The sequence below is a fragment of the Crocodylus siamensis genome, chromosome 2 (assembly GCF_052110815.1).
Source record: "Crocodylus siamensis isolate JL-2025a chromosome 2, ASM5211081v1, whole genome shotgun sequence".
NCBI classification, from domain to species: domain Eukaryota; kingdom Metazoa; phylum Chordata; order Crocodylia; family Crocodylidae; genus Crocodylus; species Crocodylus siamensis.
In genome coordinates this window covers 164,653,016-164,678,765 of record NC_143396.1, presented here as the reverse complement: position 1 = coordinate 164,678,765, position 25,750 = coordinate 164,653,016, and the positions used below count along the sequence as shown (strand labels likewise).

At 44.9% G+C, this 25,750-nt stretch overlaps 1 protein-coding gene across 1 annotated transcript in view; it reads right to left on the bottom strand.

Annotated features, from left to right (window-relative positions):
* SDAD1 (SDA1 domain containing 1) overlaps positions 1-25,750 on the bottom strand; it is a 34,335-nt gene that overhangs the window by 3,206 nt on the left and 5,379 nt on the right. The window contains exons 7-19 of the mRNA XM_090032033.1: positions 24,301-24,358; positions 23,568-23,642; positions 19,139-19,240; positions 18,320-18,389; positions 17,535-17,638; positions 10,071-10,128; positions 8,332-8,390; positions 7,277-7,353; positions 6,034-6,131; positions 4,829-4,905; positions 3,067-3,196; positions 1,812-1,903; positions 1,269-1,459 (exon numbers count right to left, since the gene is read on the bottom strand). Coding sequence (XP_089888159.1) covers positions 1,269-1,459; positions 1,812-1,903; positions 3,067-3,196; positions 4,829-4,905; positions 6,034-6,131; positions 7,277-7,353; positions 8,332-8,390; positions 10,071-10,128; positions 17,535-17,638; positions 18,320-18,389; positions 19,139-19,240; positions 23,568-23,642; positions 24,301-24,358 — 1,191 coding nt within the window. The remainder of the gene's footprint in view (positions 1-1,268; positions 1,460-1,811; positions 1,904-3,066; positions 3,197-4,828; positions 4,906-6,033; positions 6,132-7,276; positions 7,354-8,331; positions 8,391-10,070; positions 10,129-17,534; positions 17,639-18,319; positions 18,390-19,138; positions 19,241-23,567; positions 23,643-24,300; positions 24,359-25,750) is intronic.

Genomic DNA, 25,750 nt, shown 5'->3' with positions numbered 1-25,750 from the left:
TTCAAGTGTACACCTTTGTGCTTTCTCCTGGGCTACCTCCCTTGCTTGGAAGGACTGCCTCATAAACCTCTAAAACTTTATTGCCTTCACCACAAAAAATCTTAAAGGACAGGCATGGCTCTCAGCCCACTGACCATCTATCAAGGGATCCGTTGTAGCTCCCCATTTGCCTGTCTTCTCTGTGAGCCACAAGGCAGGCCCAAAGCAGTTGTTGTTGAAAGGTACACATGTGAAGTTCAGGGGAAGTCAAAAAGGAAGCACCAAAACATTTGGAATCTATTTAAGAACACTCTGGTATGGACAGGATTAGTACAAACTGATAGATAAGAGGAGTATATATAGGACAGCATGACCAAGCTTGGTGCCATAGATACAAAAAGCAAGTAGGAATACTGTATATCAGTAGTACTCAAGCTTCTGGTCCTGTGGGTTGGATGAATGGTGCAGGCACAGCTCCTGCACGCCCAGATCAGGCCCCATGTCACCTCTGACAAGCCCTACACACCCAATTTGGGCTCTGCATGCTCAGTTTAGCATGCAGGACTATGCTGTCCAGCCTGTGGGGCTCCCCAGGGGTCCAGGAATTAGGCAGCATGGGAATGACACATCTATACTGTCACTGCTCCCCTGCCACTAAATTTTCAAACCTATGAGGAGCCCTGCAGGCTGGGTGACAGGGTTCCATGAGCTGAATCTGACCCACAAAACAAGGGTCAAGCACCCCTGTTGTAAATAAATTGGCAGAAGTGTCAGGTTCATTCAGTCCCATGTGGGCAATGAAGTGCGTTTAGTTCATGATCAGTAACATAACTTGTTTGTAGTGGCACAATAGATAATATGATTTGTTACAGAAATCTATAACTGGGAAGTCTTTTGGGATATATATCAGCACTTAAGGTGTAAAATGTGGTATAAAAATACATTTTGGATTTGTGTTTAACCCTACATTACTGACAACCTGGCTGATAATATGACTAGTCTAACTAATCTTATACTCCTTGGATAGTTGCATGAGTATCTGAACTGTGCTGCACAGAACAGCAGCATACTAACTGGCCCTTAGAAGCAACAGCAGCTTTCCTGTGAATTCCGCTGTCTCATATGTAGATTATAGCATCTTTGTCAGAAGAGACCATCTTTGTTATTTAGTTATACAGCATGTAGTATGATGGGGTTCTGGTTCCTGACTAGGGCTCCCAGGTACTATAAATAATACACTTGTTACCTCATGGGAAAGGTGATAAATGCACATCAGTACGTTTGCTTACCTTTCCTCCTCCTCACTGTCTATCTCAATGTTCTTCCTCTTCATAGCCTTGCCTGGTGCAGAGTTGAGTTCTTTGGAAAGCTGGGCGAGGCGGATTTTCTGGAAGTCTTCTTGAGTTAAAATCCTACTTGTGCTAACAGCTGCAGCTCTACATTTCTGTTCTTCTACAGGCATATTTTTGATGTTCTCTGCCTGTCACCCAAGGCACATAGGAGGACCATCAGGGCCTTTACACAATCATTTTGTGGAGTTAACTTGAATGCTATTATCTTATAGAACAAGGCCCTTTTCTTTCCTCCAAATTACAAAGGGGCATGAGACCTATATACACACACAAGGCTGATTCTTATCTGCTTCAATCCATGAATATTCATGTGTACTTGTGCAAACGGGGTGCAACAACAGTGTTGATTTAGAAGTGTTTATGCACGTTGTGTGCAAAAGCAAGCAATTAAATGACAGCATAAGCTTGTAGAGAATTAAACTGAGTATCTGAAGACTGCATTTAGATTTGAAGTGATTAAAAAGAAAAAAACCAACTCACTACTTGCTGCTCTTCATCTGAGGAATGGTGCACATCAATCCATTCTCCATCTCCATCATCTTCCTCACTTGTGCTGGCACTTTCCCATCCATCTGCAGAAGAAAAAAGGTGCACAGAACCACTAACTAAAATTATATTCAATAGTGTAACCTCTAGATAATTGAAAAAGTTAGGACTGGAACACAAACTCTTGCTTCCATCCATGACATTTCTTCCTGCAAATATGCACCGTTGCCAGAGAAGCAGTTTTAAATTACTTCCGTTTGACTTCCATTTGAATCATTTGTGAAATTATTCAAATACCAGGCAAGCATTGTTTGCCAACTTACTATAGAAATCTGATTACTATTTAAAGCTGGATATTTTTAAACAATATCCATAATGTTTTAGATACCCTACAAAATCCCTGCCCTGCTCTGCTCAAAATTATTTGCGTCTCAGTAGCAGCAAGATTTCTGCATTTGTGCATGCATGTGCATGCGTGCGTACACACAAGCACACAGAGCAGTAGTAATGGCTTGTAGCAATCTGAAACTATCAAGTCAAGTAATTATTCTACTGTGCAGGGCACCTTATACATATGTATCTGTCTATTTCCTTTACTGTGTCCAACATCCAATTAGTTTACTTGAATATCAAAGCAACACACATTACATGAAAGAATCACATATTTTCAACAATTTGAGTGGTATTTTACTTAATTGTAATTGAAGAGACTGATAGACATACAAAGTATTGCAGAAAAGTAAAGAAATAGGACACAAACTAATTTTTACCTGGGTATTGACATTTTGGTTTTCCAATATGCTTTGATAGTAACGCTTGTTTCCTTCCCCTGTTGCATACAGAAACTGGCAGAAGCCACACATACTTTCAATGTACCCAGCTTTTCCCAGATGCTTTAACCCCGATTTACAATACCCCTGCTTATCCAAAGTTAACAACCAAACAGATGTTTCCCTTGGGGAGAGCATGCAGTTTTGAAGACATATGATACATTTTGCTTTAAAGATGAATCTTTAAGGAGAAGCCTTAAAGATGACCCTCTTATTTCTTACAGTCAAAGCAGCACAGAGCTAATGTCAACCAAAAAGAGGGCATTAACACTGCTGCTTCACTGAACAGATAAAGATAAGGCCTGGGTTATTCAAGACTTCACCATGACAATTTTAAGAAAGAGGTTACAAGATTTTTTTATATATTTGAATTTTAGTGGCAATGCTGTAGAGCACAGAAATATACACAATCAACCAACCTTCTTCTTCCCTTCCTCCTTCCTCTTCTTTCTCATCCTCTAATATTTCTGCTCCTGGAATATAATCTTTGGCATCCAGTTCTCCATACTCGTGGATTCTGGCTTCTAATGAAGCCTCAGTAGGTTTACCCTGTATGTAAACAGAGCACAGTTTAAGCAGACCCTTCCTTTAAAACTCTCTCTCTGTAAAATTAAAAGTTGTTTCTTCTTCAATGAAAAAGCAAGTTATCTGCCAATATTAATATAGAGTCAAGTGCATATATATACTCCCAAATTTGAGAAAGCATGGATCAAATAACTACAGGTTAATTTTATTTATAACTGTTATAAACTGGAAATAAACAAGCATTGCTACAACAGGTCCATAACCCAGGGGTGGGCAAAATATAGCCTGTCGGCCAAATCTAGCCGATCACCTGATTGGATTTGGCCAGCAGATGGGCACCCCCCTCCCCCAATTAACTGCATCTGGGCCAGGCAGCAGCTGCCCCTGCTGTGCTCTACATGGGGCTGAGTCCCATCCACTCCTGCCTGGGGCAGCATGTGCTGTGCTCCCAGACTCCCCTGCTGGTGGGCCCCAGCCCTGGCCAGCGGGCACAACTTCCAGGCAGGGCTGTTGCTGATGTGCCGGGCAGGTGGGGTGGGAGCAACAGCAAGAATCATTGTGACCTTGGTTGCAGCCCTCCTGGGAAGGCATGGGACAGAGGCCAAGACGGTTGGTGGTGCCAGACTCAGCTCCTGCTCCCGGGGTTTCCCTTGCTGTCCACCAGCAACAGCAGCTGCTTCCCCGCCCTTCTGCAGCATGCTGCGAGCAAGGCAGGCAGTGCTGATTTCCACCCACACCTGATGAGTGGAGGAGCTAGGCCCAGCCATCCCACAAAGACCGGGTTGGGGAAGAAGCCCCCACCCAACCCACCCATACCCCAAGTACGCATCCCACATACACATCCAGACTGACCCCATACACTCCACACCCCACCATACTCATACACATACCCAACACTCTCCCACACACACCACACCCCAACACCACCGTACTCACACCCCTCACATATTCAGCGACACTCCAAACTGCTGCCACACCCTCATCCTACCCACACCAACCACACACATACACCCACATACCCCACCCACACCCCCCCACCCCACATACCTACTCCCAAGCAGATACTCCCCCAACCATGCACACCCCACACCATCCCCTACATACACTCCCCCTATCCCCCACACTATATACAAGAGAAAGACTTTCTATTGAGCTATTATGCAATCACCTCTATACACGCTATGCAAACACACAAATTAGGACAAATATTTTTTTAAATAAAATTAAAAAATGTTATTGTAGATGTTTGATTTTTAGTATAAGACTGTTTTCCAGGTCAAAGATGGCACCCCACTCCCCCAAAAAGATGTACTTCTAGGGGAAGGGGAGGGATGTCTGGTGGCAAAGGTTAGGGGGTGAGACTTCTAGTCCTTAGATGGCAACCAGGGGTCAGGGCACTTGTCAAGGGGTGGGGTTACCCTTGTGGCCTTCAACAGCTCACGAAAACCCATTATGTGGCCTTCCAGCTGAAATAATTGCCCATCCCTGCCATAACCCATAAAAGGTAAGTAGGGTAAAAAGTAACACACACATCCTTAAGAACATGTACAATCAACCACAACCCCAGCTGAAATGCACAAGTTATTGCATTTTTCTTTCTGGTATTACAAGCTCATGCTTCAGAACAAATTTAAATCAAACAGGAACACCTCTTACTCTGAATTTTTTCTGAAGCATCTGAGGATTTAATGAACGGAAAAGATGTATGAGAGTTTTTGCAGACATCATTACATCTGTAGAAAAAAAAATAAGGAATAACTAAATTCATTGGAAAAGCACAGAATTTGGAACAAATGAAAAGGAAAAGCATCAGGTTAGAACTATGCTTTGCACTTCTATATAAAATTAAGTTGGTCTGACACAGTTAATTTGATGAAAAATACATATTTCAGGTGAACAAACTATTTGCAAGTTTGAATCTTTTCATCTGAAAAAAAAAATAATAATTATGGAAGAGTCAAAACATTTCATCTCAATATTTTCAACAAGAAACAGAGACCAAATGTAGCTACATTTAATTTTTAAATAAATAAATATAAAATAAAAGTAAAATGTTTTGTTTTGGATAAAATATGATATTTTGTTTGCTCTGTACTCAAATTTGGAGGTGGGGAGGGGCTGTTTCTCAAGGGGGAAAAGTGCTCATTTCATATAACTGGGAAATAAGGTTTTTCTTCAATTTTTTAGCAAAACCAGAAAACCATAAAAACTTATCTTTTTTTAGACCTAGTATTTGAGCTGTGGTTAAGCTGAAGACAAAGAAATTATTTTTTAGTTTTACTATGACAACCCATGTATTTTCCAACAGCCTGAGCTATTCAACTCTTCAGCTCTTCTTTCAGCCTTACGGCATCATCTTTCAGGGCTGTTCTCAGGGCTGTTCTCTGTCCTCTTCTACTTCTACTTAGTAGCATAATGTCCACAAAATTCTTCTTCAAAACTTAAGCTGCTGCCACTATGTCCATTACATTCAAAAACAAAATCTCCCAGGATTACATCACAAATCAATGATAATTTTGGAACTGATTTTGTACCCCTTAAAGTCAATGGCAAAGTTCAGATCAATTTTAACACTGCAGGATCAAGCCCTAGTTAAGTTTCAGTTCATTGGTGCTATGTAACTATGCCTCCTTCCCCTCTCCTCTTGCCCCAAGAACTTAGCCTCTTGCATGAGAAAACACCCAAGACAGACAAAGATTTGAAGGAGACCAACACAAAAACTGTCCTCAACTTTCCAGCTTAGAAAGAATATTTCCCACTATTTTATTGGCTATGACCATGTGATGCAATATTAGAACTTACAGGATAGACATGGTTAAAAACCCAACATCCTTTTATGCCTGCAGGTAGTAAAAACTTACTTTTATCTTTATGAGACTTGTATTGTGCAAGGTCTTGCAGCAGGTCTTCACTCATGGCCAGAGGACATCTTGCAGTTATCTCTTTTATAGCATTAATTCTGAAAAATTAATGTTTTAAATTTTGTTTTTGCTTCAGTAACACAATGGAGAGACATTCTGGCTTGCCAAGGGGTGGTAGTTTCATACTGCGCTAATGTGTCTGAGAACCAACCAATCCCAGAACAAGGCAAGAAGAGTGCATCAGAGACTTCATCTCGCTATAGTTGCCTATCCCAGGGCCTGCATCACTAGCACAAGGGTTTTCTGAGCCACAATTAGGATCAGTTTTCAGATGCATGAGCTGTATGTGTTCAACAGCTCTGAACATTAAGCTATTTTTGCTTTTTCTCTCCACTGTATCTATACATTATCTATACCTATGCTTAGTAGAGTCATTAGGAGTCTTTCTGCATTTTATCCATGGTTTGATCTGCAGGGACAGTCCACCCTGGAGAGTTGTATACTCATGAGTTCCCTTTTAAAGTACATTTACACACACACCAAGACTTCATTTTGCCTACGCTTAAAACCACATTAGAAAAAAAACAAACTAATGCTAAGAACATCAGTGGAGCTAGTAGCTACAGTTGACTAGCTCCCTTTTACTCCTGAAAAAATATGTTTTTGTGGTTCACCAAGTGTCTATTAAAAAAAAAAAAAGCAGCTAGTTATACACCCTACACCCTAGTCTACATTATGGTTTTCAGAAATACACACCAGTTTTACTGGTCAAGGAAAGAGTCCAAACTTTCTTTTGCAAGAGTGTTTAAATTCGTTGGTGCTTGTATAATTTCAGCCATTAGCAGACTATGATGGCAAAGACTAGATTCTACAAGTTCATAAGAGTGCTAGTTTACAGATAAATAGTTCATCCATCAGAAATGCATACGAGCATTCCTCAAGATCTGAATTCTAAAGAGTTAAAAGACTTAGAACATTGCATCATTAAAGAGAAATCTCTCTGCACAATGAACTAGTATCACAGGCTAAACATTAAAACCATTATGTTTTCAAGCAATTAAAAAGCAATTTAACGCATTCAAAATGCACTACACGTCAAAAGCACGATAAATGTGCTAAAATATTCTGAATTTATTTTTATTTCAAAGGGTGTTTTCTTTTTCTGTCATTTGTACAGTGTTTCCAGGTCCCTGTCGTCCTCTCAGATAATACAGAGAGGGCTTTCACAAGTTTTTATACATACCCCACAGTCATAACTTCCCCAGAATTCTTGTCAGTGACAAAATTGTTGGCGATGGTCATTAATACTGACTGGACAATCTGAAAAATAAAAATAAACATTAAGCCAGATTGAACCACTCTTGGGGTAGTTCTATTCTCTTCTATACAATACAAGGTCCAGAAAGGCCAACTCATTCAAAATTTGAGGGCTGGCCCCTAAAGAGGCCACTTTTGAAGTCATTCTAATCCATGCAGCATGTTTATGATGCACACATCCCACAAAGCAGAGAGAATTTTTTCAATTTTTATAAAAAACACACCCTGGATTTGTCTTAAATAACCAATAGGGTTCACACTGCATCTGAATAATATCATGCTTCAGGATCTTCCAGGAAAATCATTACTTCTTTGGGGCATGAACAATCAGCACTCAGCATAATGGGGAAGTTAGCCCAACCCACAGCAAAAATAGAATCCAAACTTTGCTTTTGCAAGAGTGTTTAAATTCATTGTGAAAAGCGTCACAGACAGCCAGTGGGCATGGCAAGCGACAGATGAAGGAGGAGACAGGCTGCATAGCAGCCAACAGGGCAGGAAGTAGAAGACAGAGTAGGGTAGGGGTGAGCAATTATTTTGGGCAGAGGGCCGCTTACTGAGTTTTGGCAAGCCATCAAGGGCAGCATGACAGGCAGCCCAGGGCAGATTAATATTAATTTTCCAAAGTTTTTAGAGGCCCTGCGGGTCGGATAAAATGGGCTGGCAGGCCGCATCCGGTCCCCAGGTCGCATTTTGCTCACCCCTGGAGTAGGGGATCAGGCAGGGAGGACAGGCCAAGAAGCATAAAGCAAAGGAGGAGCTTGGGCAGGGAACACAGAAGAGGAAACACAAAACAGAGCAGCAGATCAGGTAAGATCAGGTAGAGGAAGCAGATTGAAGTGGCATGCCTGCTAAAAAGGTTGGCACCCACCATTTTAGGTGCTACCATAATGCAATTTTAGACAAGTGTCGCTCTCTGGTCACAAGTTTGCATGCAATCTATTGTTAATATTAAGAGATAAGATTTAGAGAAAGCCTGACCTCTGGTGGCACCAGCTGATGTGAAGCTTGTGCAGCAAAAAGAAGTATCTTGGTCACTTCTGGAAAAGAAAAGAGGTGACTTCTGGGGTAGACAGCCGTTCTGGTTTTTGAAAGTTTATACATTTTTCCTGGCACTACTGCTAGGTCTATGTCCTATGTGCTCAAATCCCACACACAAGAGCAAATTTGGGAACCTAAAGAACTACAGAATCACTTATCATGACTAACCATTAGACCAAAATGTTGATTATTTCAGCTTGAACTATGGTGTGGCGAAGGGCACCCACAACTTTGCTGAAGAGTTCTGAATCGCTTGTGGGGCTTGGTTAACTTAGGCGCAAGATAATTCTACTTTTGGAGAAAATTCCTGGCTGTGTACAGTCATTCAAGAAGCCAGAGACAGAAAGGCTCCAAGTACAGTGCTTTACTCAAAGTGCTCTAGATTAGGTTGGGACCAAACAGAACACATATGTGCTATTCAGTGCAGGGGACTCAGAGCCTGCCTGCAGTGGCTGAGGCCAGCAGGCTGGGGGCACACACCTCCCAGGAGGCGGTGGGAGAATGCTACGCCCGGCCCTCGAGTGGCCAGCTCAGACCTTCTCCCCAGCTCTGCCACCCTGCCGGCTGGCTGCTGTCAGCACAGACAGCTGACGGGTGAAAAGGCAGGGAATGGAGTCTCTCTGCCATACAGATCTCCCCCCACAAACTTGCAGGCATGGGTCTTGGTGGGGGCCACAGCAGGTCCACATGGCAGAGAAACTCCATTTCCACCCCTTGACCATAGTTCCCAGGGCAGCAAGAAGTGGCTCCTAGCTGCAGCTAGGGCAACAGAGCCTCTCTGCCATGCGGACCCAGCCCAGCCCCCACCAAGACACAAGGTAGCAAGCTTGGGAGAGTGGATCTGTGCGACAGCCAGGCTCTGTTCTCCCAACCCCCACCTTGCCCTCCCTCCAGTTCTTGGTGTGGCAAAAAGCAGCGCAGCCAGAAGTTGCAGCTGGGGGACTGGAGCTTCTCTGCTGTGTAGATCCTGCACCTCAAGCTTGCAGGCATGGGTCTGGGTGGGGACCAGCAGAGAAGCTCCATTCTCCAACTTGGCAACACAGGGAAGAGACAGAGCCTTTTTATTTCCTCTCTGAGACAGTCTGGGGGCGGGGCTGGACCTGTGCTCGCCGAGAGCAGATGAGCATCTGCCAAGGCTAGCAAGGCACCCAGGGGTAGGCCTCTGGGATGCCAGCAGAATGCAACCTACCTTAACTCGGTATGGGATGCAGTACAGACATTCAATAAAGTGCTGTAATGTAAAGTTCTGATACCACAGTGATCCACAGTTAACAGAGTGGGACCCACCGTTTTTAAGCACTCTATGTGCTGTGGACGTCTGTCCAAATACAGCTTTAGAGCGCTTTCTGTTAAGTGTCACTTTTTGTTACATGTTAAGTGTAACTTCTATACCTAGCCCCAACTTCGAAAGCACTGAATACATGCAGTTCTCAGTTTAATTCACTCTGAGCTAAAAGTGACTAACATCTTTGGAAATCAGGTCTTTTAGCTCATAACAAGAGCTGGAAACAAGAGCCAGTACATTCCTCCTCCTGCACCTCCATCCTCTATTTTACAAAGCATGCTAGCTTGTTAACTCTACAGCCCCACTGCTTGAGACTTGGTGCCCATGTACCAATTGGAGAACACAGAATGCAAGAGGGAGCCAGAAGCCGAGTATTCTGCAGGCAGCTGCTTACCTCTCTGATGTGGCTGTAGGAACCGCTGCACAAAGGGATAGAAGTTAAAGAGGAAAAGCTGTGGGAAGGAAAGTTGATACTAGATTAGACACTCAACTATGGCATTTTTGACGCTGTCTGAATAGACGTGGTGCAAAATCTCCATTATATTTTTAAATGAATATCATGGTATGCTTGTAAGGATATTACTGGGCAATATTGTTGTTTTATCATCAGGGATCTGGGTTTTCTGTTTGCTGTGGAAAAACTGCGTTTTCTCCTTTAACAGAGAAAAACATCACAGAAACCATGGGTTTCCCCTTGAAGGCTGGCAAAGTTCTAAGCCGCAAGGGGCTGATTGGGGCTGGGGGGAACGAGACACAGGTGACACTACATGCCTGTGTGTATATGCACACAGGCATGTGGCCAGCAATACAGTCAGGCAGATGTAGAGAGCAGCTCCCCCTCCTGCCTGCAGGTAAGCCTGGGGGTTAGTGGGGTGCATATTGAGGCAGCCATAGTGAGGGAGAGTGGGACAGGATTTGCAACTGGGGCTGGGGGTGCTGTCTAGCCACTGAGGTGCTGCCCAGGGCCCAAGTGGGAATGCATGGATGCAGGGCCTGGCTGGGGGGAACAAGACAGAGACATGGGTGGCTTGTCCAGGGGTCTAGCACCCTGCCACTGCGCACACTCCTGAGGCAGGTGGACACATGTCCCTCCAGATTTGTGCACAGGGTGAGGGAGGATGTGGGCTGCCCACTGCGGGGATCTGGGCTACCTGCCCTGCTATCCTCCCCCTGAGGGCCTCTGTGGCCCAGCAGGCTGGACCCAGCACAGGAGAGCTGAGCAGGGTAGGAGGCTCAGTGCTGCTGAGACACGCCAAGGTGAGGCACCATCTGCCCACCCAGCAGTAGCAGGGGGGACACAACTCTGTGCTGCCACTGCCACCCCTGCTACTGCCAGGCAGACAGAAGGTGCTTTACCATGGCTGGTATGGGGCTCCTGGTGGTGGTAGTGACAGCACTGAGTTTCACCACCCTGCTCTTTCTTCCTGTGCCAGGCCCTGCCTGCTGGGCCACAGAGGGTCCTGCAGGGAGGACAGCAAGGCAGGGAGCCCTGAGCTCTGCAGTGGGCAGCCTACACCCTCTACCCACCATGGGCTTCACTCGGTCCACTCTGGTCATACCACCCACTGGGGGTGGGGGGGTGGGAGGGGGCACACTATGCTCTAGCCACACCAGCCACTGCCTCCCATGGACAGGACATGAGCGCTGCTGGTCGGCTGCAGCTGGTGCCTGCAAAGTAGAGAATGGATGGTATGCAGCCACCGGTTCCGCAGCCCTAGGAGCTGGGGACCTCCTCTGGCAGGGTTGTGGGGAGGCAGGGAGCTGCACGTCAGGAGCAAGGGGTACTGGCAGAGCTGGGGGTGTCCCCTAGTCCAACCTTGTGACTACTACCCCATGCTGCTTATCTATGTGGGGACCAATGATACTGCCAAGGGTGACCCTGAGCAGATCAAGAGTGACTATAGGGCTCTGGGTACAAGGGGGAAGGAGATGGAGGCACAGGTGGTGTTATCTTTGATCCTTCTGGTCAAGAGAAAGAACTCAGGCAGGAGTGGATATATGCTGAACATGGGATGGACTGCACCCTCAGCAAGTTCGTGGATGACATCAAGTTGAGGAGGGGTGGGGGAAGGAAATAGTGGATACATTGGATGGTAGGGCTAAGATTCAGAGTGACCTAGACAGATTAGAGGATTGGGCCAAGGGAAATCTGAGATTCAATAAGGACAAATGCAAAGTCCTGCACTTAAGATGGAAGAAGCCCATGCACCGCTACAGGCTTGGGGCTAACTGACTAATAGATAATGGGCTAGTGGCAACTGGGGGTTACAGTGGACAATAAGCTGAGTATAAATCAACAGCGTGCCCCTGTTGCCAAGAAGACTATCAGCATACTGGGCTGCTAGTAGGAGGGTTCCCAGCAGATCAAGGGAAATAATTATTCCCCTCTATTCAGCATTAGTGAGCCTACATCCGGTCTCCCACTGTAGAAAGAATGCGGACAAGTTAGAGAAAGTCCAGCGGAGGGCAACAAAAATGGTTAGGGGACTGGGGGACATGACTTAGTAGGAGAAGCTGAGGGTGGTTCAGCATCCGCCATAAAGCTGGCAAGTCAGTCAGCAACACTGATGTCCTTGACTTCAGGAAAGCTGACTTTGACAAGCTCAGGAGGCTTGTCAGTGAGGCCCTAAGGGACCACGACCCCAGGGGGAGGGGAGTTCAGGAAGAGTGGTTGCTCCTCAAGGAAGCAATCCTGAATGCGCAAGCTAAGTCTATTCCATCTCGGAGGAAAGGCAGCAAGAGGGCACAGCAGCTCCCCTGGCTCTCCAGGGGCCTAGTAGACCTCCTAAGGCTAAAAAGAAAAGCCTACAAAGGACGGAGGACAGGATTCACCTCCAAGGAGGATTATTCTGCACTGGTCCAGTCCTGCAGGGAGCAAACCAGGAAAGCCAAGACTGCAACTGAACTCCAACTAGCTCTGAGTATCAAGGACAATAAAAAGTCATTTTTCAGATATGTGGCAACATTGGACCCCTGCTGAACCAGACACCCAGGAAAAAGCCAACCTATTAAATGGGTACTTTGCGTCGGTCTTTCATCAATCCCATAGGATGCCCATGCCCACTACGGAACAGGGAGGTCCGGGTGAGGGAGATGCCCTCCCCTCCATCAATGCTGACCTCGTGAAAGAACACCTTAAGAGGCTGGATACCTTCAAGTCAGCCAGCCCTGACAATCTACATCCCAGGGTACTCAAGGAGCTGGCAAGCATCATAGCCCAGCCTCTGGGACGGATCTTTGAAAACTCCTGGCGCTCTGGTGTAGTGTCCGAAGACTGGAAGAAGGCCAATGTGGTGCCGATCTTCAAGAAAGGGAGGCAAGTGGATCCAGTAAACTATAGGCCCATCAGCCTGACTTCTATCTCGGGGAAGGTCTTAGAAAAGTTTATTAAAGAGGCCATCCTTAATGGACTGGCCAACACCAACATCCTGTGGGATAGCCAGCACGGGTTTGTTGCGGGTAGCTCTTGCTTGACCAATCTCATTTCCTTCTATGACCAGGTGACCTATCACCTGGACAAGGGAGAAGAGATTGATGTCCTATATCTTGACTTCAAAAAAGCCTTCAGTCTGGTATCCCGCGATCACCTCTTGGTAAAACTGGCCAATTGTGGCCTTGGGTCCACCGCGAACTGCTGGCTGGGAAATTGGCTCCATGGCTGGACCCAGAGGGTAGTAATTGATGGAGGTCAATCATCATGGTGCCCTGTGACCAGTGGGGTCCCTCAAGGCTCTGTCCTTGGACCATATTGTTCAACATCTTCATAAATGATGGGGACATTGGAGTCAGAAGCGGACTGGCTAGTTTGCTGATGATACCAAACTTTGGGGCAAAGCATCCACACCTGAAGACAGGAGGGTGATCCAGGCTAACCTTGATAGGCCCAGCAAACAGGCGGTCGAGAACCTGATGGTGTTTAATGCTGAAAAATGCAAGGTTCTCTATCTTGGGAGGAAAAATCTCCAGCATCCTTATAGGCTCAGCAGTGCTACGCTGGCTAGCACTACGGAAGAAAGGGACTTGGGGGGTCATCATTGACCACAAGATGAACATGACCCTTCAATGCAATGCTGCGGCTAGTAAAGCAACCAAAACGCTGGCTTGCATCCACAGATGCTTCTCAAGCAAATCCTGAGATGTCATTCTCCCCACTGTACTCGGCCTTGGTGAGGCCGCAGTTAGAGTACTGCATCCAGTTTTGGGCCCCACAATTCAAAAGGGATGTGGAGAAGCGTGAGAGAGTCCAGAGGAGAGCCACGTGCATGATCAGAGGTCAGGAAAACAGAATTTATGATGAGAGGCTGGGAGCCATGGGGGTCTTTAGCCTGGAAAAGCGCAGGCTCAGGGGTGACCTGATGGCCACCTATAAGTTTATCAGGGGTGACCACCAGTATCTGGGGGAACTTTTGTTCACGAGAGTGCCCCAAGTGATGATGAGATTGAATGGCCATAAACTACTACAAGACTGTTTCAGGCTGGACATAAGGAAGAATTTCTTTACTGTCCGAACCCCCAGGGTCTGGAATAGCCTGCCATAGGAGGTGGTTCAAGCACCTACACTGAACAGCTTTAAGAAAAATTTGGATGCTTGTCTTGCTGGGATCCTATGACCCTAGCTGACCTCCTGCTTTCACGTGGGTGGCTGGACTCGATCTTCTGAGGTTCCTTCCAGCCCTAGTGTCTATGAAATCTATGAACTGGGCTTATTTAGCCACAGAACAGAAGACTGAGGGGGGGTTGATAGCAGCCCTGAACTACCTGAAGGGGGTTCCAAAGAGGATGGAGCTGGACTGTTCTCAGTGGTGACAGATGACAGAACAAGGAGCAGTGGTCTCAAGTTGCAACAAGGGACAGCTGGATATTAGGAAAAGCCCTCTCAGTAGGATAGTTGTGAAGCACTGGAATGGGTTACCTAGAGAGGTGGTGGAATCTCCATCCTGGGTGGTTTTTAAGGCCCAGCTTGACAAAGCCCTGGCTGGAATAATTTAGTTGGGGATGGTCCTGGTTTGAGCAGGGGGTTGGACTAGATGACCTCCTATGGTCCCTTCCAACCCTAATTTTCTGATTCTATGGCTTGGGCGTGAGGGGTAACAGCATGGGCAAGGGCAGGGCAGTAGCATATTAGGGCTGCTCAGTGCCACAATGCAGCAGGCGAGACAGCCACAGCTGGACCTAAGTCCTGGTCATCCAAGGGAGCAGGGTGAGCTTCAATTTTCCATGATAAAAAAAACCCCAAACCAAATGCCAAAATATGTCAAGCATTTAAAATTTATTATAATGACTTGAGGCACTGGTAGGCTTCCAAATTGCTTTAAAATTATAAATAAATCAATAAAACATTGTGTTCAACTAACAGCTATATATAGTGGCATTTCATTTTAACCATGGAAAAATGAGGATTTTATAGGGTTTAAAATCAGAGAATTTGGGATTTTTAAACCACGATCCCCATTTATCATACCTCAAGCTGAGGGAAAAAAAACAAGAAATGATGAGCCTGAGAGGTAGTTCCTTTAAAAAAGTAGGCTCCAATTCTAATTTCATTCAAATAATTGGAAAAAACACACAGTCTAGATTGAGGCAATTGATCAAGCGTCTCTAAATTGTCCCACGTTACCATCAGAAACACCTGTCTCAGTCCCAAAATGGAAGAGTCATCTTAGGCATGAGAGAATAGTTTATTCTCTCTGACCACTCACATCTCTTCTCCAACAAGACTGCTGAACAAAAGAGTGGGCTTCTTTATGAAATGGACATTTGCCTGCTAGGATATGAACTGACTAAACCCAAACATTTCTCTTCAATATTTAAAAATTAGAATTTCAGATCCTCTACTTGTTAAAAAAAAAAAATCAGGTGATTCGCTTTTCTCCTAAAGAAGTCCAGAACAGGAGCCAGCAATGGAGTGACCAAGGCAGTACACAATTTCCCCCTCATGCACACAGGTATTATCCAAATACCTCAAGTGGTGCCAAATTTACGGTAGAGGTGCACCGACAGAGATTTTTTGGGCCAATACTGATGACCAATTTTTAACAAGCCACATTGGTTGATACTGATCCGATTGTCGATATGTGGCCAGGCAGCTTGGAGAGGAGCGTCCAGCTGGTAAGTCTGTTGTGGGGAAAGAGGCAAGGGGGCAGGCAGATGGAGGCCTCCGTGGTAAGGGATGGAGAGGAACTGGGGCAGGAGCAGGTGCTGCACAGCCGGGGCAGGGCACAAGACAGAGCCATGGCTTGTCCACTGGGTGCGGGTGGCTCCCACCACTATTTATACCCCAGGAGGGCATGGGGGGGCACATGCCCCCCGATCTGTGTGCAGGGTGAGGGCAGGCTGCCATTGGTACTGAGCTCTTCACAGTACAGGGCCTGGGTCAGGGCCGCGCTTGGGGCAGGTGGCAGCAGTGCTGCTATGGGGGGGCTATGGTGAATTTTGGAGTAGCTGCAGCTCGCTCGTACCTCCTTCTCTGAACACTACCGCCACCCACCCCAAACACAGCCCAGCCCAGCCCTTCCCCAGCCCACCCTCACCCTGCACACAGATCTGGGGGGCACACATGCCCTGTGCCCTCCTGAGGTACATGCAGCAGTGGGAGCTGTGCTCCCCAGACAAACTGTAGCTCTGTCCCGTGCTCTGCCCCAGCTGTATAGCACCTGGCCCTGCCCCAGGCCCACTCCCTCTCTCACTGTGGGGCCTCAATCTGCACCCCTCCGCAACGCTCCTTCCCTCCCCACATAACAGACATACGAGGTGGACACTGCTCTCCAAGTTGCTAGGCTGCATTCTTGGCTGCCTGTGTGCTGTGCTGTGGCTGGTCGCATGCACATGGCATTTACTAGCAACCTTACTGGCCACATCACCTAAAAAATGCTGATTGCTGATAACGTCAATTTTCCTTATATTGGTGCTGATATGATATAGCACCGACGTATTGGTGCACCTCTAATTTGTAAGCCTTCAGCATGTGCTACAAGGGCATCTTTCCTCCTAGGCCTGAAGGGGAAAAGGTGAAATTAGACGACACTGATGACTATGTGTGTCTATTACACTGTGGTTTTTATTTGTGTTGTTGTTAGCAGGCAGTTGCCAGTTTGTGATGAAAGGTATTTCTAAGAGATAGCCAAGGTCACCCAGCTTGTGGAACAGACACTTCTTTGGGGCACCACTATAAAGAGAACACTAGCCTACAATACAACTGCTGCTATGCTGCTGGCTCTCTCAACACAAGGCTGCTTACATGAAATGAATGAACAAAGAACTAAGTCCACAAGCAACAAAAATGAGGCCAAACCAATGATTAAGGCTTATGATATTTACATAAGACTAGGTTTGAACGCTTGTCTCCATGGATGGAATTCCTTTACATCAGAGGTGTCAAAAATGCAGCCCATGGGCCACATCCAGCCCACAGAGCCCCATCATCTGGCCCCCAGTGCTGCCACTGAGTCGAGATGACCCAGTGCCATGAGGTGCCTGCATGGGATGTTCTGGGGCAGATGCTACATGCAGTTTGGTCCCAGACTGGCTGGGATGCTGTATGTGTCCTCGACCAGGTCCACATGGGCATCACACGCAGTACAATCCCAGACTGACCAGACCAAATGCTGCATATCCTGGATACATTCTGCAGGGCAGTGGAGGGTGGGGGTAAGGGAATGGGTCCATGGGACCACTGCCACGCACCATTCATCCAACCCATGAACCAACCCTGCACCACTCATCCAGCCCACAGAACTACATGAGTTTGACACTCCTGCTCTACATGAACCCACAGTGCTCTCTTGGCTGCATTAAGACTTTCAGGTCCAATCTGGACATAGAAACCTAGAATCCCATTGGAATTAATATAAATTTGTACCTCATGTATTCCGACTAATCTAGATATAAGGCCCATGAGCATCATCTTCACTTCAAATCTTTCCTTAGAGCTCTCTAGCTGCTTTAGCAGTTTCTCTGCAAAGTCTGAAAGAAACATGAAAAACTCAGAGGTAAGTAATAATGTTGGGGATTGAAGGACCACCAAGTACAATGTATCTCATTCCCAGGCCCCTAGAGATTCTGTAGAATAAACAGCCCCAAAGAATTAGGTAGTCAACTGCTCTTTTGATTTTCTAAAGTTTGGGTGGGTCCTCATACAAAACATGAACTGGATACCACACCAGAATGGCAAGAACAAAAATTGCTAAAAAATGCCTGAAACTGGGGCAAGAAAGGCTACCAACAAATGAGGTAAATGTATTTTCTGAGGGACGGTGTGGAGGTTGACAGCTGCACAGCCCAGGGGGCTGGGGGGAACAGAACAATGCATGCTGGGATGCTGCATGGCAGTATGGAGTCTTCTATTGAAGAAGTAAGCATATAAGCATTCATTTCTTTGTACCAGCTCTATTGGAGGCCAATTCTACTTTGGTCAGAGGAGGAAGAAGTACAGGATCCACATTTTTGGTCTGGCTGAAACTGGTTGAACACTTGTACCCTTTGAGTTTCTACTGGTGGAAATGTGATTCCACTGGTCGAAATTCAATGCTTGTATGCTCCCATCACAAAGTTTTGCCTGAACATCAGGACCTGGGATTTAACACAAGTATTAACATTTCCAAGGCAAATATAGCTTGAGAGAACTTACTTGGATATTGGGCTTACCTTGGGGATCATGGATCAAATGAATAGCAGAGAAGTTGAACACCTCTGGCTTTTTCTTCTTCTTGTGTTTCTATTGGGCATGAAAAGGATATTTTTCTTTACCATGGAAGATTTGCAGGTGAGTTAATTTCAGAAAAAGCTGCCATTTCACTTAACCTCCCTGGAACAGGAAAACCTTATCCATATTTTAACCTTTCTTAAGAAATAAGGCTTTCAGCTCTAGGAGTCCTTTTAAAGACAGAACAAATAGCATACCTAAAGCCCTGCTCAAATTCTTAACACACACACAATAGAGATCGTAATTCTCAACACACCACTTGGATTTGTGGAGCAGTAATTCAGATAAATGGACAAAATTCTGCATTATTACAGTATATCCCAAGGATGGAGGTCAGTCCAGGCAGAATCCACCCACAATCTAAGTTGGATGAGACAGTTTTAAATGAGTGGCTTTCCAGGTAACTGTCTGCTCTGACAGCAAAGTGAGTTTCATCTTAAAAACATGATGAAGGGCAGCCATTCTAAAAATGGACAGAAGGAAGGAATATAACTCCCAGGCTTGAAGGGCTCACATGAGTAAATGAATGGAGATGAAAACTTGACACAGATTAATGGTCTCAAAAAAGGATAATGGCATGTTGTCCAGAGAAGCCCGATTCAATTGCTCACTTCATTCTTAATCTGAGCATCATTCAATTCATAATCATCTTTAGAAGTGTGGAGTTTTTCCCTTCTTCAAGCCACTGCTAGTAACTTTATGTTTAGATTCTGCTATTAATGGACCTTTCAGCATCACTCTGTCACTGGAGATTCCCTTACCTTTAAAACCCTCATGGCTTTCTCTAACCGCTTCTTGTGTTTGGTGGTCTTTTTTCCTGTTGCGTATCTCACCATGAGGTCTCTGGCCGTGGGCCCATCGTCCTTCAGAATGTAGTATCAGGAAAGAATGATTTAAATAAATGAGGCTTCACATAAGAAATCACATGAGATATGCATGAATGTTAGGGTTGTGTACCATGTTTTTAGAAATGCAAAGCTATCTTGTACAATCTCTTCCTCCTCAAAAACTCTACATGTAACCAGACAGACACTGACATTCAAAATTGTGAGGTTAATGAAACTAAATGCATACACGCCACAGGGATTACAAATAGGTAACAGTAGAGCAACAAAAGGAAAACATCAGATACAGTATTAATCCTAATTATGCAACAATAGCATATTCCTCAAAAATAACCAGGTCACAAGTGACACATCTTAAGAGAATCTGGATAAATACCAAATATGCTGACAACTGGTACTCTAAAGGAAAAATATTTCAGAGGATTTGTTCAAAAGAGAAGGTTTAAGCATTTAGGCACTGGTCTGACCTTCATTACTTCAACATCCATGCACATAGTGAGTTTATCCTCATAACGTATGGTAGGGGCATGCTAGCTTTGCGAAATGGCTATGTTTCGATTCGGTTTTGGATTTGGATGTTTCAGAGGGACGGCGATTTGTTTTGGTGTTTTGGATTGCTGCTCCGTTTCAATTCGGACGACTCCGTTTTGGAGTTTCAATGCTGTTTCGGTAATTCGGCCATAGGCTATAATGGAGAATCACTAAAATCCCTCCAACTTTGTAATTTCTTGCCTGATTCAGATGATAATGGCAGAGATGGTAGCCCCTGCTGAGGGCATGAAGCCTGCCAAGTTTAAAGGAGACAGGTGCAGGGATTTCTGTGAAACTGCACCTCAAACTGTTCAAAGCAAAACTCGTATCACTTGCTAGCAGCAGTAGCATGCTGTCATCCTGCACACAGATCCAGGAGCCCATGCCCCCCAGGAGGGCTGTGCCAGACTCCTCCTAGAGGATGTGGGCCCCCGGATCTGCGTGCAGGATGACAGCAGGCTGCCGCTGTGAGCTGGAGCCAGCGCCAGCATTGGGTTCTTGCCAGTGTTCAGCGTGGGCTGCACCGAGCAGACTTGGGTGCTGGCAGTGGCCCCAGCTGGCAGCATGCTGTCATCCCACATGCAGATCCAGGGGCCCAGAGGGTGTGGACTGTGGGGCTGTGCCAAGCTTCTCCCGGGGGGTGCGGGCCCCTGGATCTGCATGCAGGATGACAGCAGGCTGCCATCCCTCCCCCAGAGCACTGGGATTGGCAGGAACCTCGGGGACAGATTGCAGACACTGGCCAGCTACAGATGTCAACATCAGAGCGGTCCTCCCTCTCCACCGCCCCTTAGTTCGTTTCCCCGCAAGCTCTGCTCTGAAACGCCGAAATTTTCTGAAACATTCTGGATGGTTTCATTTAGGTTCGGAGATGTTTTGGAGCCTTCCGTTTTGTTTTGGATTTGGAGTTTTGGGCACCAAAACAGGCCAAAACACCTCCAAAACAAAACGGCTGTCAAAGTTTCACACAGCCCTACTATTCTCCTCATTTCAGGCAGGTGGCCCTAAACCATAGAGATGAGTGCTTTGTCCAGTCACAGGGGAAAAACATGGCAAAGCCAGAAAGCTAACCCTGACTCCCTGTGTCCCGGTCCAGTGCCTTCTCTCAAGTCCATATGAAGCCTTTGGTCATTTCTTACTTTAAACTATCAGACAACTTGATCCTCAGTCTCTGAATCTCTACTCAAGATAAAGGAGTGACATATTTTGTCCACGTACAACTACAAGATAGCCCTAAAGCACCACACAGTTTTTTGAAAAATACAGGTTTCCCTCGCTTTATGCTGTACATGCGCTCCTGGAAAACAGCACATAACTCAAATTTGCATAAAGGGAATTTTACAGTGTCATAAATAGGGATACGTTCTAAGACCTCGACTGTTCTAACCCCCAGACCCATTTCTATCACTTTTACAAGACAATTTTGGTACCCTGCACCAGCAGGCAGTATACACAAGCCAACGGCACCATCATAATGGAGACAGAAACTACAGAAACACGAGTCACAGACAATGAGTGAGGAGCACAGATCCACACAGGAGACTATTTTGGTGCATGTCATTCCCACAATGCACTGCACAAAGCAGCTGACTGGGCCCTCACCGCACTGACAGCATAAGAGTGAATTGACCTTGCATATAACCCATTTTTGGTATAAAAAAGGTCATTGCATAAGAGCAAATTTGCACACACAGAACCCACAAAGTGAGGGAAACCTGTAAATGTTTAATTTGTTTGCTCCTGTATGGATATACTAGATGCAGTGACATTAAATTTGAATGAAACGGACTTTGAGTTCTAGTGGTTTGCTTCCACTTAAGAGTGGAATACAGGGGATGGAAGAAAAAAAAAAACTTACAGCAAATCAGGTACAAAGCACTAGAATTCTAAGTAATTTATTTGCTCATCTACATACGTTCGTCTACTGATGGAAAAGCTACCACATGCCTTATCCACATTCTTATTTTTATGTATATAAATAACATGCCCTATACACAGTTATGATGCACAGACATACAATATGTGATTTCAGTGTCATCATTCCAGGATTACTTCTCCACAGGAATTTGTTAGAACAAACCAACTCACCAATATCTACCATGAAAAACCTCTAGTTCCAATCTTAATGGTTAATATCATCCCAGAGGTGAGAGAGGTGTTTAGAAATGAAGCTGAAGACCCTAAAGAGGAAGCAACTGCAAAAAGCTTTAAATTCTCTTTCAATTTAAAGCTCTGACTACTCCACAGAGTTATTTATAGTAACGCCAAGTAAGAGTTGAATAGTTTGGGGATTGTGCAGCATATGTTTCTGACCCAGTGGGCACACAGTCATTACATCTTGCAGAAAGAGATAGGGATGTTTCCACCATGTGCTAAATAACAATGGTCACAGTTGGCATGAAGATGCTAGAAATTTGCTTATACTCTGTCAAGTGCCAGTGAAAGAATGTGGTTCTGTTTACCACCTCTCAAACACTTCATATGAAGTTTACTAGATTTAAATATAAAGATATTTTTGGAATGCCTAGCCATGCAAACTCTACAAGCCAAGCTGCCTTCCATCTGACTCACACATAATCAATCATATAGATTCTGCAACTGGGACTCAACAATTCTGCCAATCACACAAAGGGCAAAACAGAATTAAGTTTACTTTGCAATTGCTGTGTTGGCAAGAGTGCTAGCAAAAGAGAACAGTGACTTAATCTGTTACTAAGGCCCCTGGCAAATACATTTGAGATGTGATTAACCAGTTAATCATGTCTTAGGTAGTAACCCAGCCACACATTAATGCAATTAATGGTACAATAAAGCAAGGACTAAATCACACAGTTATTACACAAAATATGCAGAATAACTTTATGGCTGGTTCCCATCATGCCTTAAATTGCACGTGGCCAGGCCAATCATTTGATTGCGGTTCCCAGCCAAGGCTAGTGGCTGATCAAGGCTCCCACCCTCAGGGGTGCATCAGAATCCCTGACACTGATGCACTTCCAAGTTTGGGACTAGGAATCACCTGACTGGTTTCCTACTTGCTGGTGCAGGGGGAGCCCAGGATCATTATCCCAAACTCTCCCTGCACCACCAATATGGAGCAATTGGGATCTAATCTCTACTTATGCTTCTTGTAATACATGGGTATCACGGCAGGAGGTGCGATTGGTGGGACTGTGCATCAGATCATATGGTGCCTTTAACTGAATGTCTGCCAGACACCTGAAGTAAGCTTCTCTGACTAAGCAAGCACACAACCCACCTGCTAAGTAATTACATAAATGTTAGTGTCACTTTGGCAATGAGAAATGCTTTAGTGCTGGTTGCAGTAACATGGCAAGAAAGGATCAGAATTTTCCCCACTCCTATAACAGCAGTGCCTAAAAGTAAGAGCAGCAGTCAGCTCCCCAGCAAGTGGGAAACTGAGAAAAACGGGGGAAGAGAGGACAAGGGAAGCCCTAAGAACATATGCTTAAATAGGCTGAATGCATGCATGTGCTAAAGATTTTCCAACTTATTTTTAAAGAGGAAAACATTTTAATATGTTATGAGCCACAATATGATCTTTTGGCCACCGATCTCGCTGTGATCAGAGGACAGTGTTCTCGAGGCATGACACTATCTTTACCTTTTTCGCTGGGAAGTGAATCTAGCAATAATGCTTGGTGGGTAAGAAAGCCCACAAACAAAACAGACAAATAGACCAGGGTGGAGGTGAGGAGGGGAGTGACTCATGAATGGAAGAGAGAAAGCAATGCAGTAAAATATAGGAGCAGAATGAGAAAGCAACAGCAGAGTTACCTCCCTGTGGACTCACCTCAGACTCTGAGTCACTATCTTGTTTCTCATCTTCATCCTTCCCGAGAAAGAATTTCAAACCAGCAACTAATATCTGAAAAACAGGGCAAGTTTAGAGGGAGGCAAATATCCTATGCTAGGTCACACTGAGAAACACTAGTTGCTTATGAAACAGCGGCATACCTATGGTCCAAGTACAGCTGGATTTTTACAACTCTCTAGCAGGCCTGTAACACTGACTCAATGAAGATGCAAAGCCTAATTTGTGGCACCATTGGTGCAGTTTTAGTTTTACTGCTCTGGACCATTAGGGATTCCATAATAGCTTGGGCAGTCAAGCTCCTAGGCTCAAAACTAGAGTTTCATCTGTCTATACACGTTGTTTTATGGAACAGTCAATGAACCTTCATCATGGAATGGGTCAATCTCAGTCAACTATGAGCATCTTAGAATGGCCATCACTGCAGTACCTAGGTACAGCGCTGTTTTGGGGAGTGTATATGCAGAAGGCCTCAGATACACCCAAATCATAGACAGAATACTATTTTCACCATTCAGGGGCTTGCTTCACAACCAAGAATCACATCCTATTTCTCCACCTCTGTGATAAAGCTGTGCTGTGATAGTGCTATTTGGACACCTAAATAAGTGAAACTTGTGAGCAAAGAGCACTCAGAAAAGGAACTTACATCCATATCAGGGAGACAGTTTGAGCAAAATATACCGTGATTTCAGATCAGTTTCTCTCTCACCTTTGTGACTTTGGAGAAGCAGGCAGTTGTGATGACGTTTACAGTTTTGGCATCATTCCTAGAACAAACCATGAACATCTTCATGATTTATGGGAATAAAATGTGGCCATTTTTCAAATATTCTTAAGAACATGATTTAAACATGAGACATGCTTAAACTACATGAAAAGTCAATTTACTGGAATTAAACTGAATAGTATGGGCTACATTTGAGATATGATTAACCAAGTACTATGGGTTAAATAGCACTGAAAAGCACCACTTTTTGGCTTCTGAAACCAGTGAAGTTGTCAAACGATAGAAGGCACAAACATTACAACTATTAAAAAACTGCCTGTTATACTGAAACATTGAGAATTTAAAAAATTCTCAATGAAAGTGGTTGATAGAAACTAAGGGCCAGATTCTACTCCATGCACTAGGAGCCTAAGTGAACTTAGGTATCTAACAGAATCCTCTTCCACTCTGCTCCAGTGCCCTAAAAGTCCATTAATGTCCACAGGCGAAACACTTATGTGCCACTCCATTATCTTAGCCTTCCTCCTGCTTTATGTGATGTGGGCATGAGAAGGATTTGCAACCTTTTTAAACTAAGTTTTTTCCATGGATTAGAGCAGGGCAAAATAGGACAGGTGCCTAGTAGGTGGAATATGTTCTGGCTCTAAATCTGTAAAGCTTATATAAATAGTGGTCCCTGGAGTGAACTTCAGTCTGCTTCAAATATGCTCCTCGGAGTGAGTTTGTCAATTATATTTTAGGTTTCCCCTGATTTTACTCTGTTGTAATATTTCTTTCCTCAGGATTTTACTAAGAGCTTTATTATGCTGCTGTTCTAGTGCTACCAACTCAAGTGTAACTATATAGGATTTATCTGCCTGTACAACAGATACTGCAAAGTATAGTGTATTTGCTGCTAATCTACAATTTTCAGAAGATCCTGACAGGACTTTGCCAATGCCGCTCTACTTGTGTAGAATTCACATTTATACCCGTTTCTGCCGGTATCAATAGCTGGAGCATAGAACAGTTTGTCAGACCAAGTTTGATTTGGGGAGTTTTTACACACACACACACACACACACTTGAACAGCACCCTTAAAAGGATCTCACAAACCCTTGGCTGAGAATCAGTGACCTAGAACGAACAGGTAAGACTCCTCATCTCATCATACCCATGCAAAGCTTATTTCACCACTTGGAAGCCAGCCATATTTAGATTTTTATCACTCACCACAGCAGAGCTATATTCATGATTTATTAATGATATTCTCAAAAAAGCATGAATACAAGGAATGTACTTATACATTGTTTGAAGTAAAGTGTCTATGATCCTTCTTGAGCAGCATCTCTTACATGTCCTCTTTCTGTCCTTCTAGATTTTTTTGGGAAACAGCAGCCCACTAAGATAAATATGCTCAATATTATGCTCCCCATTGTACCGTCCTATACA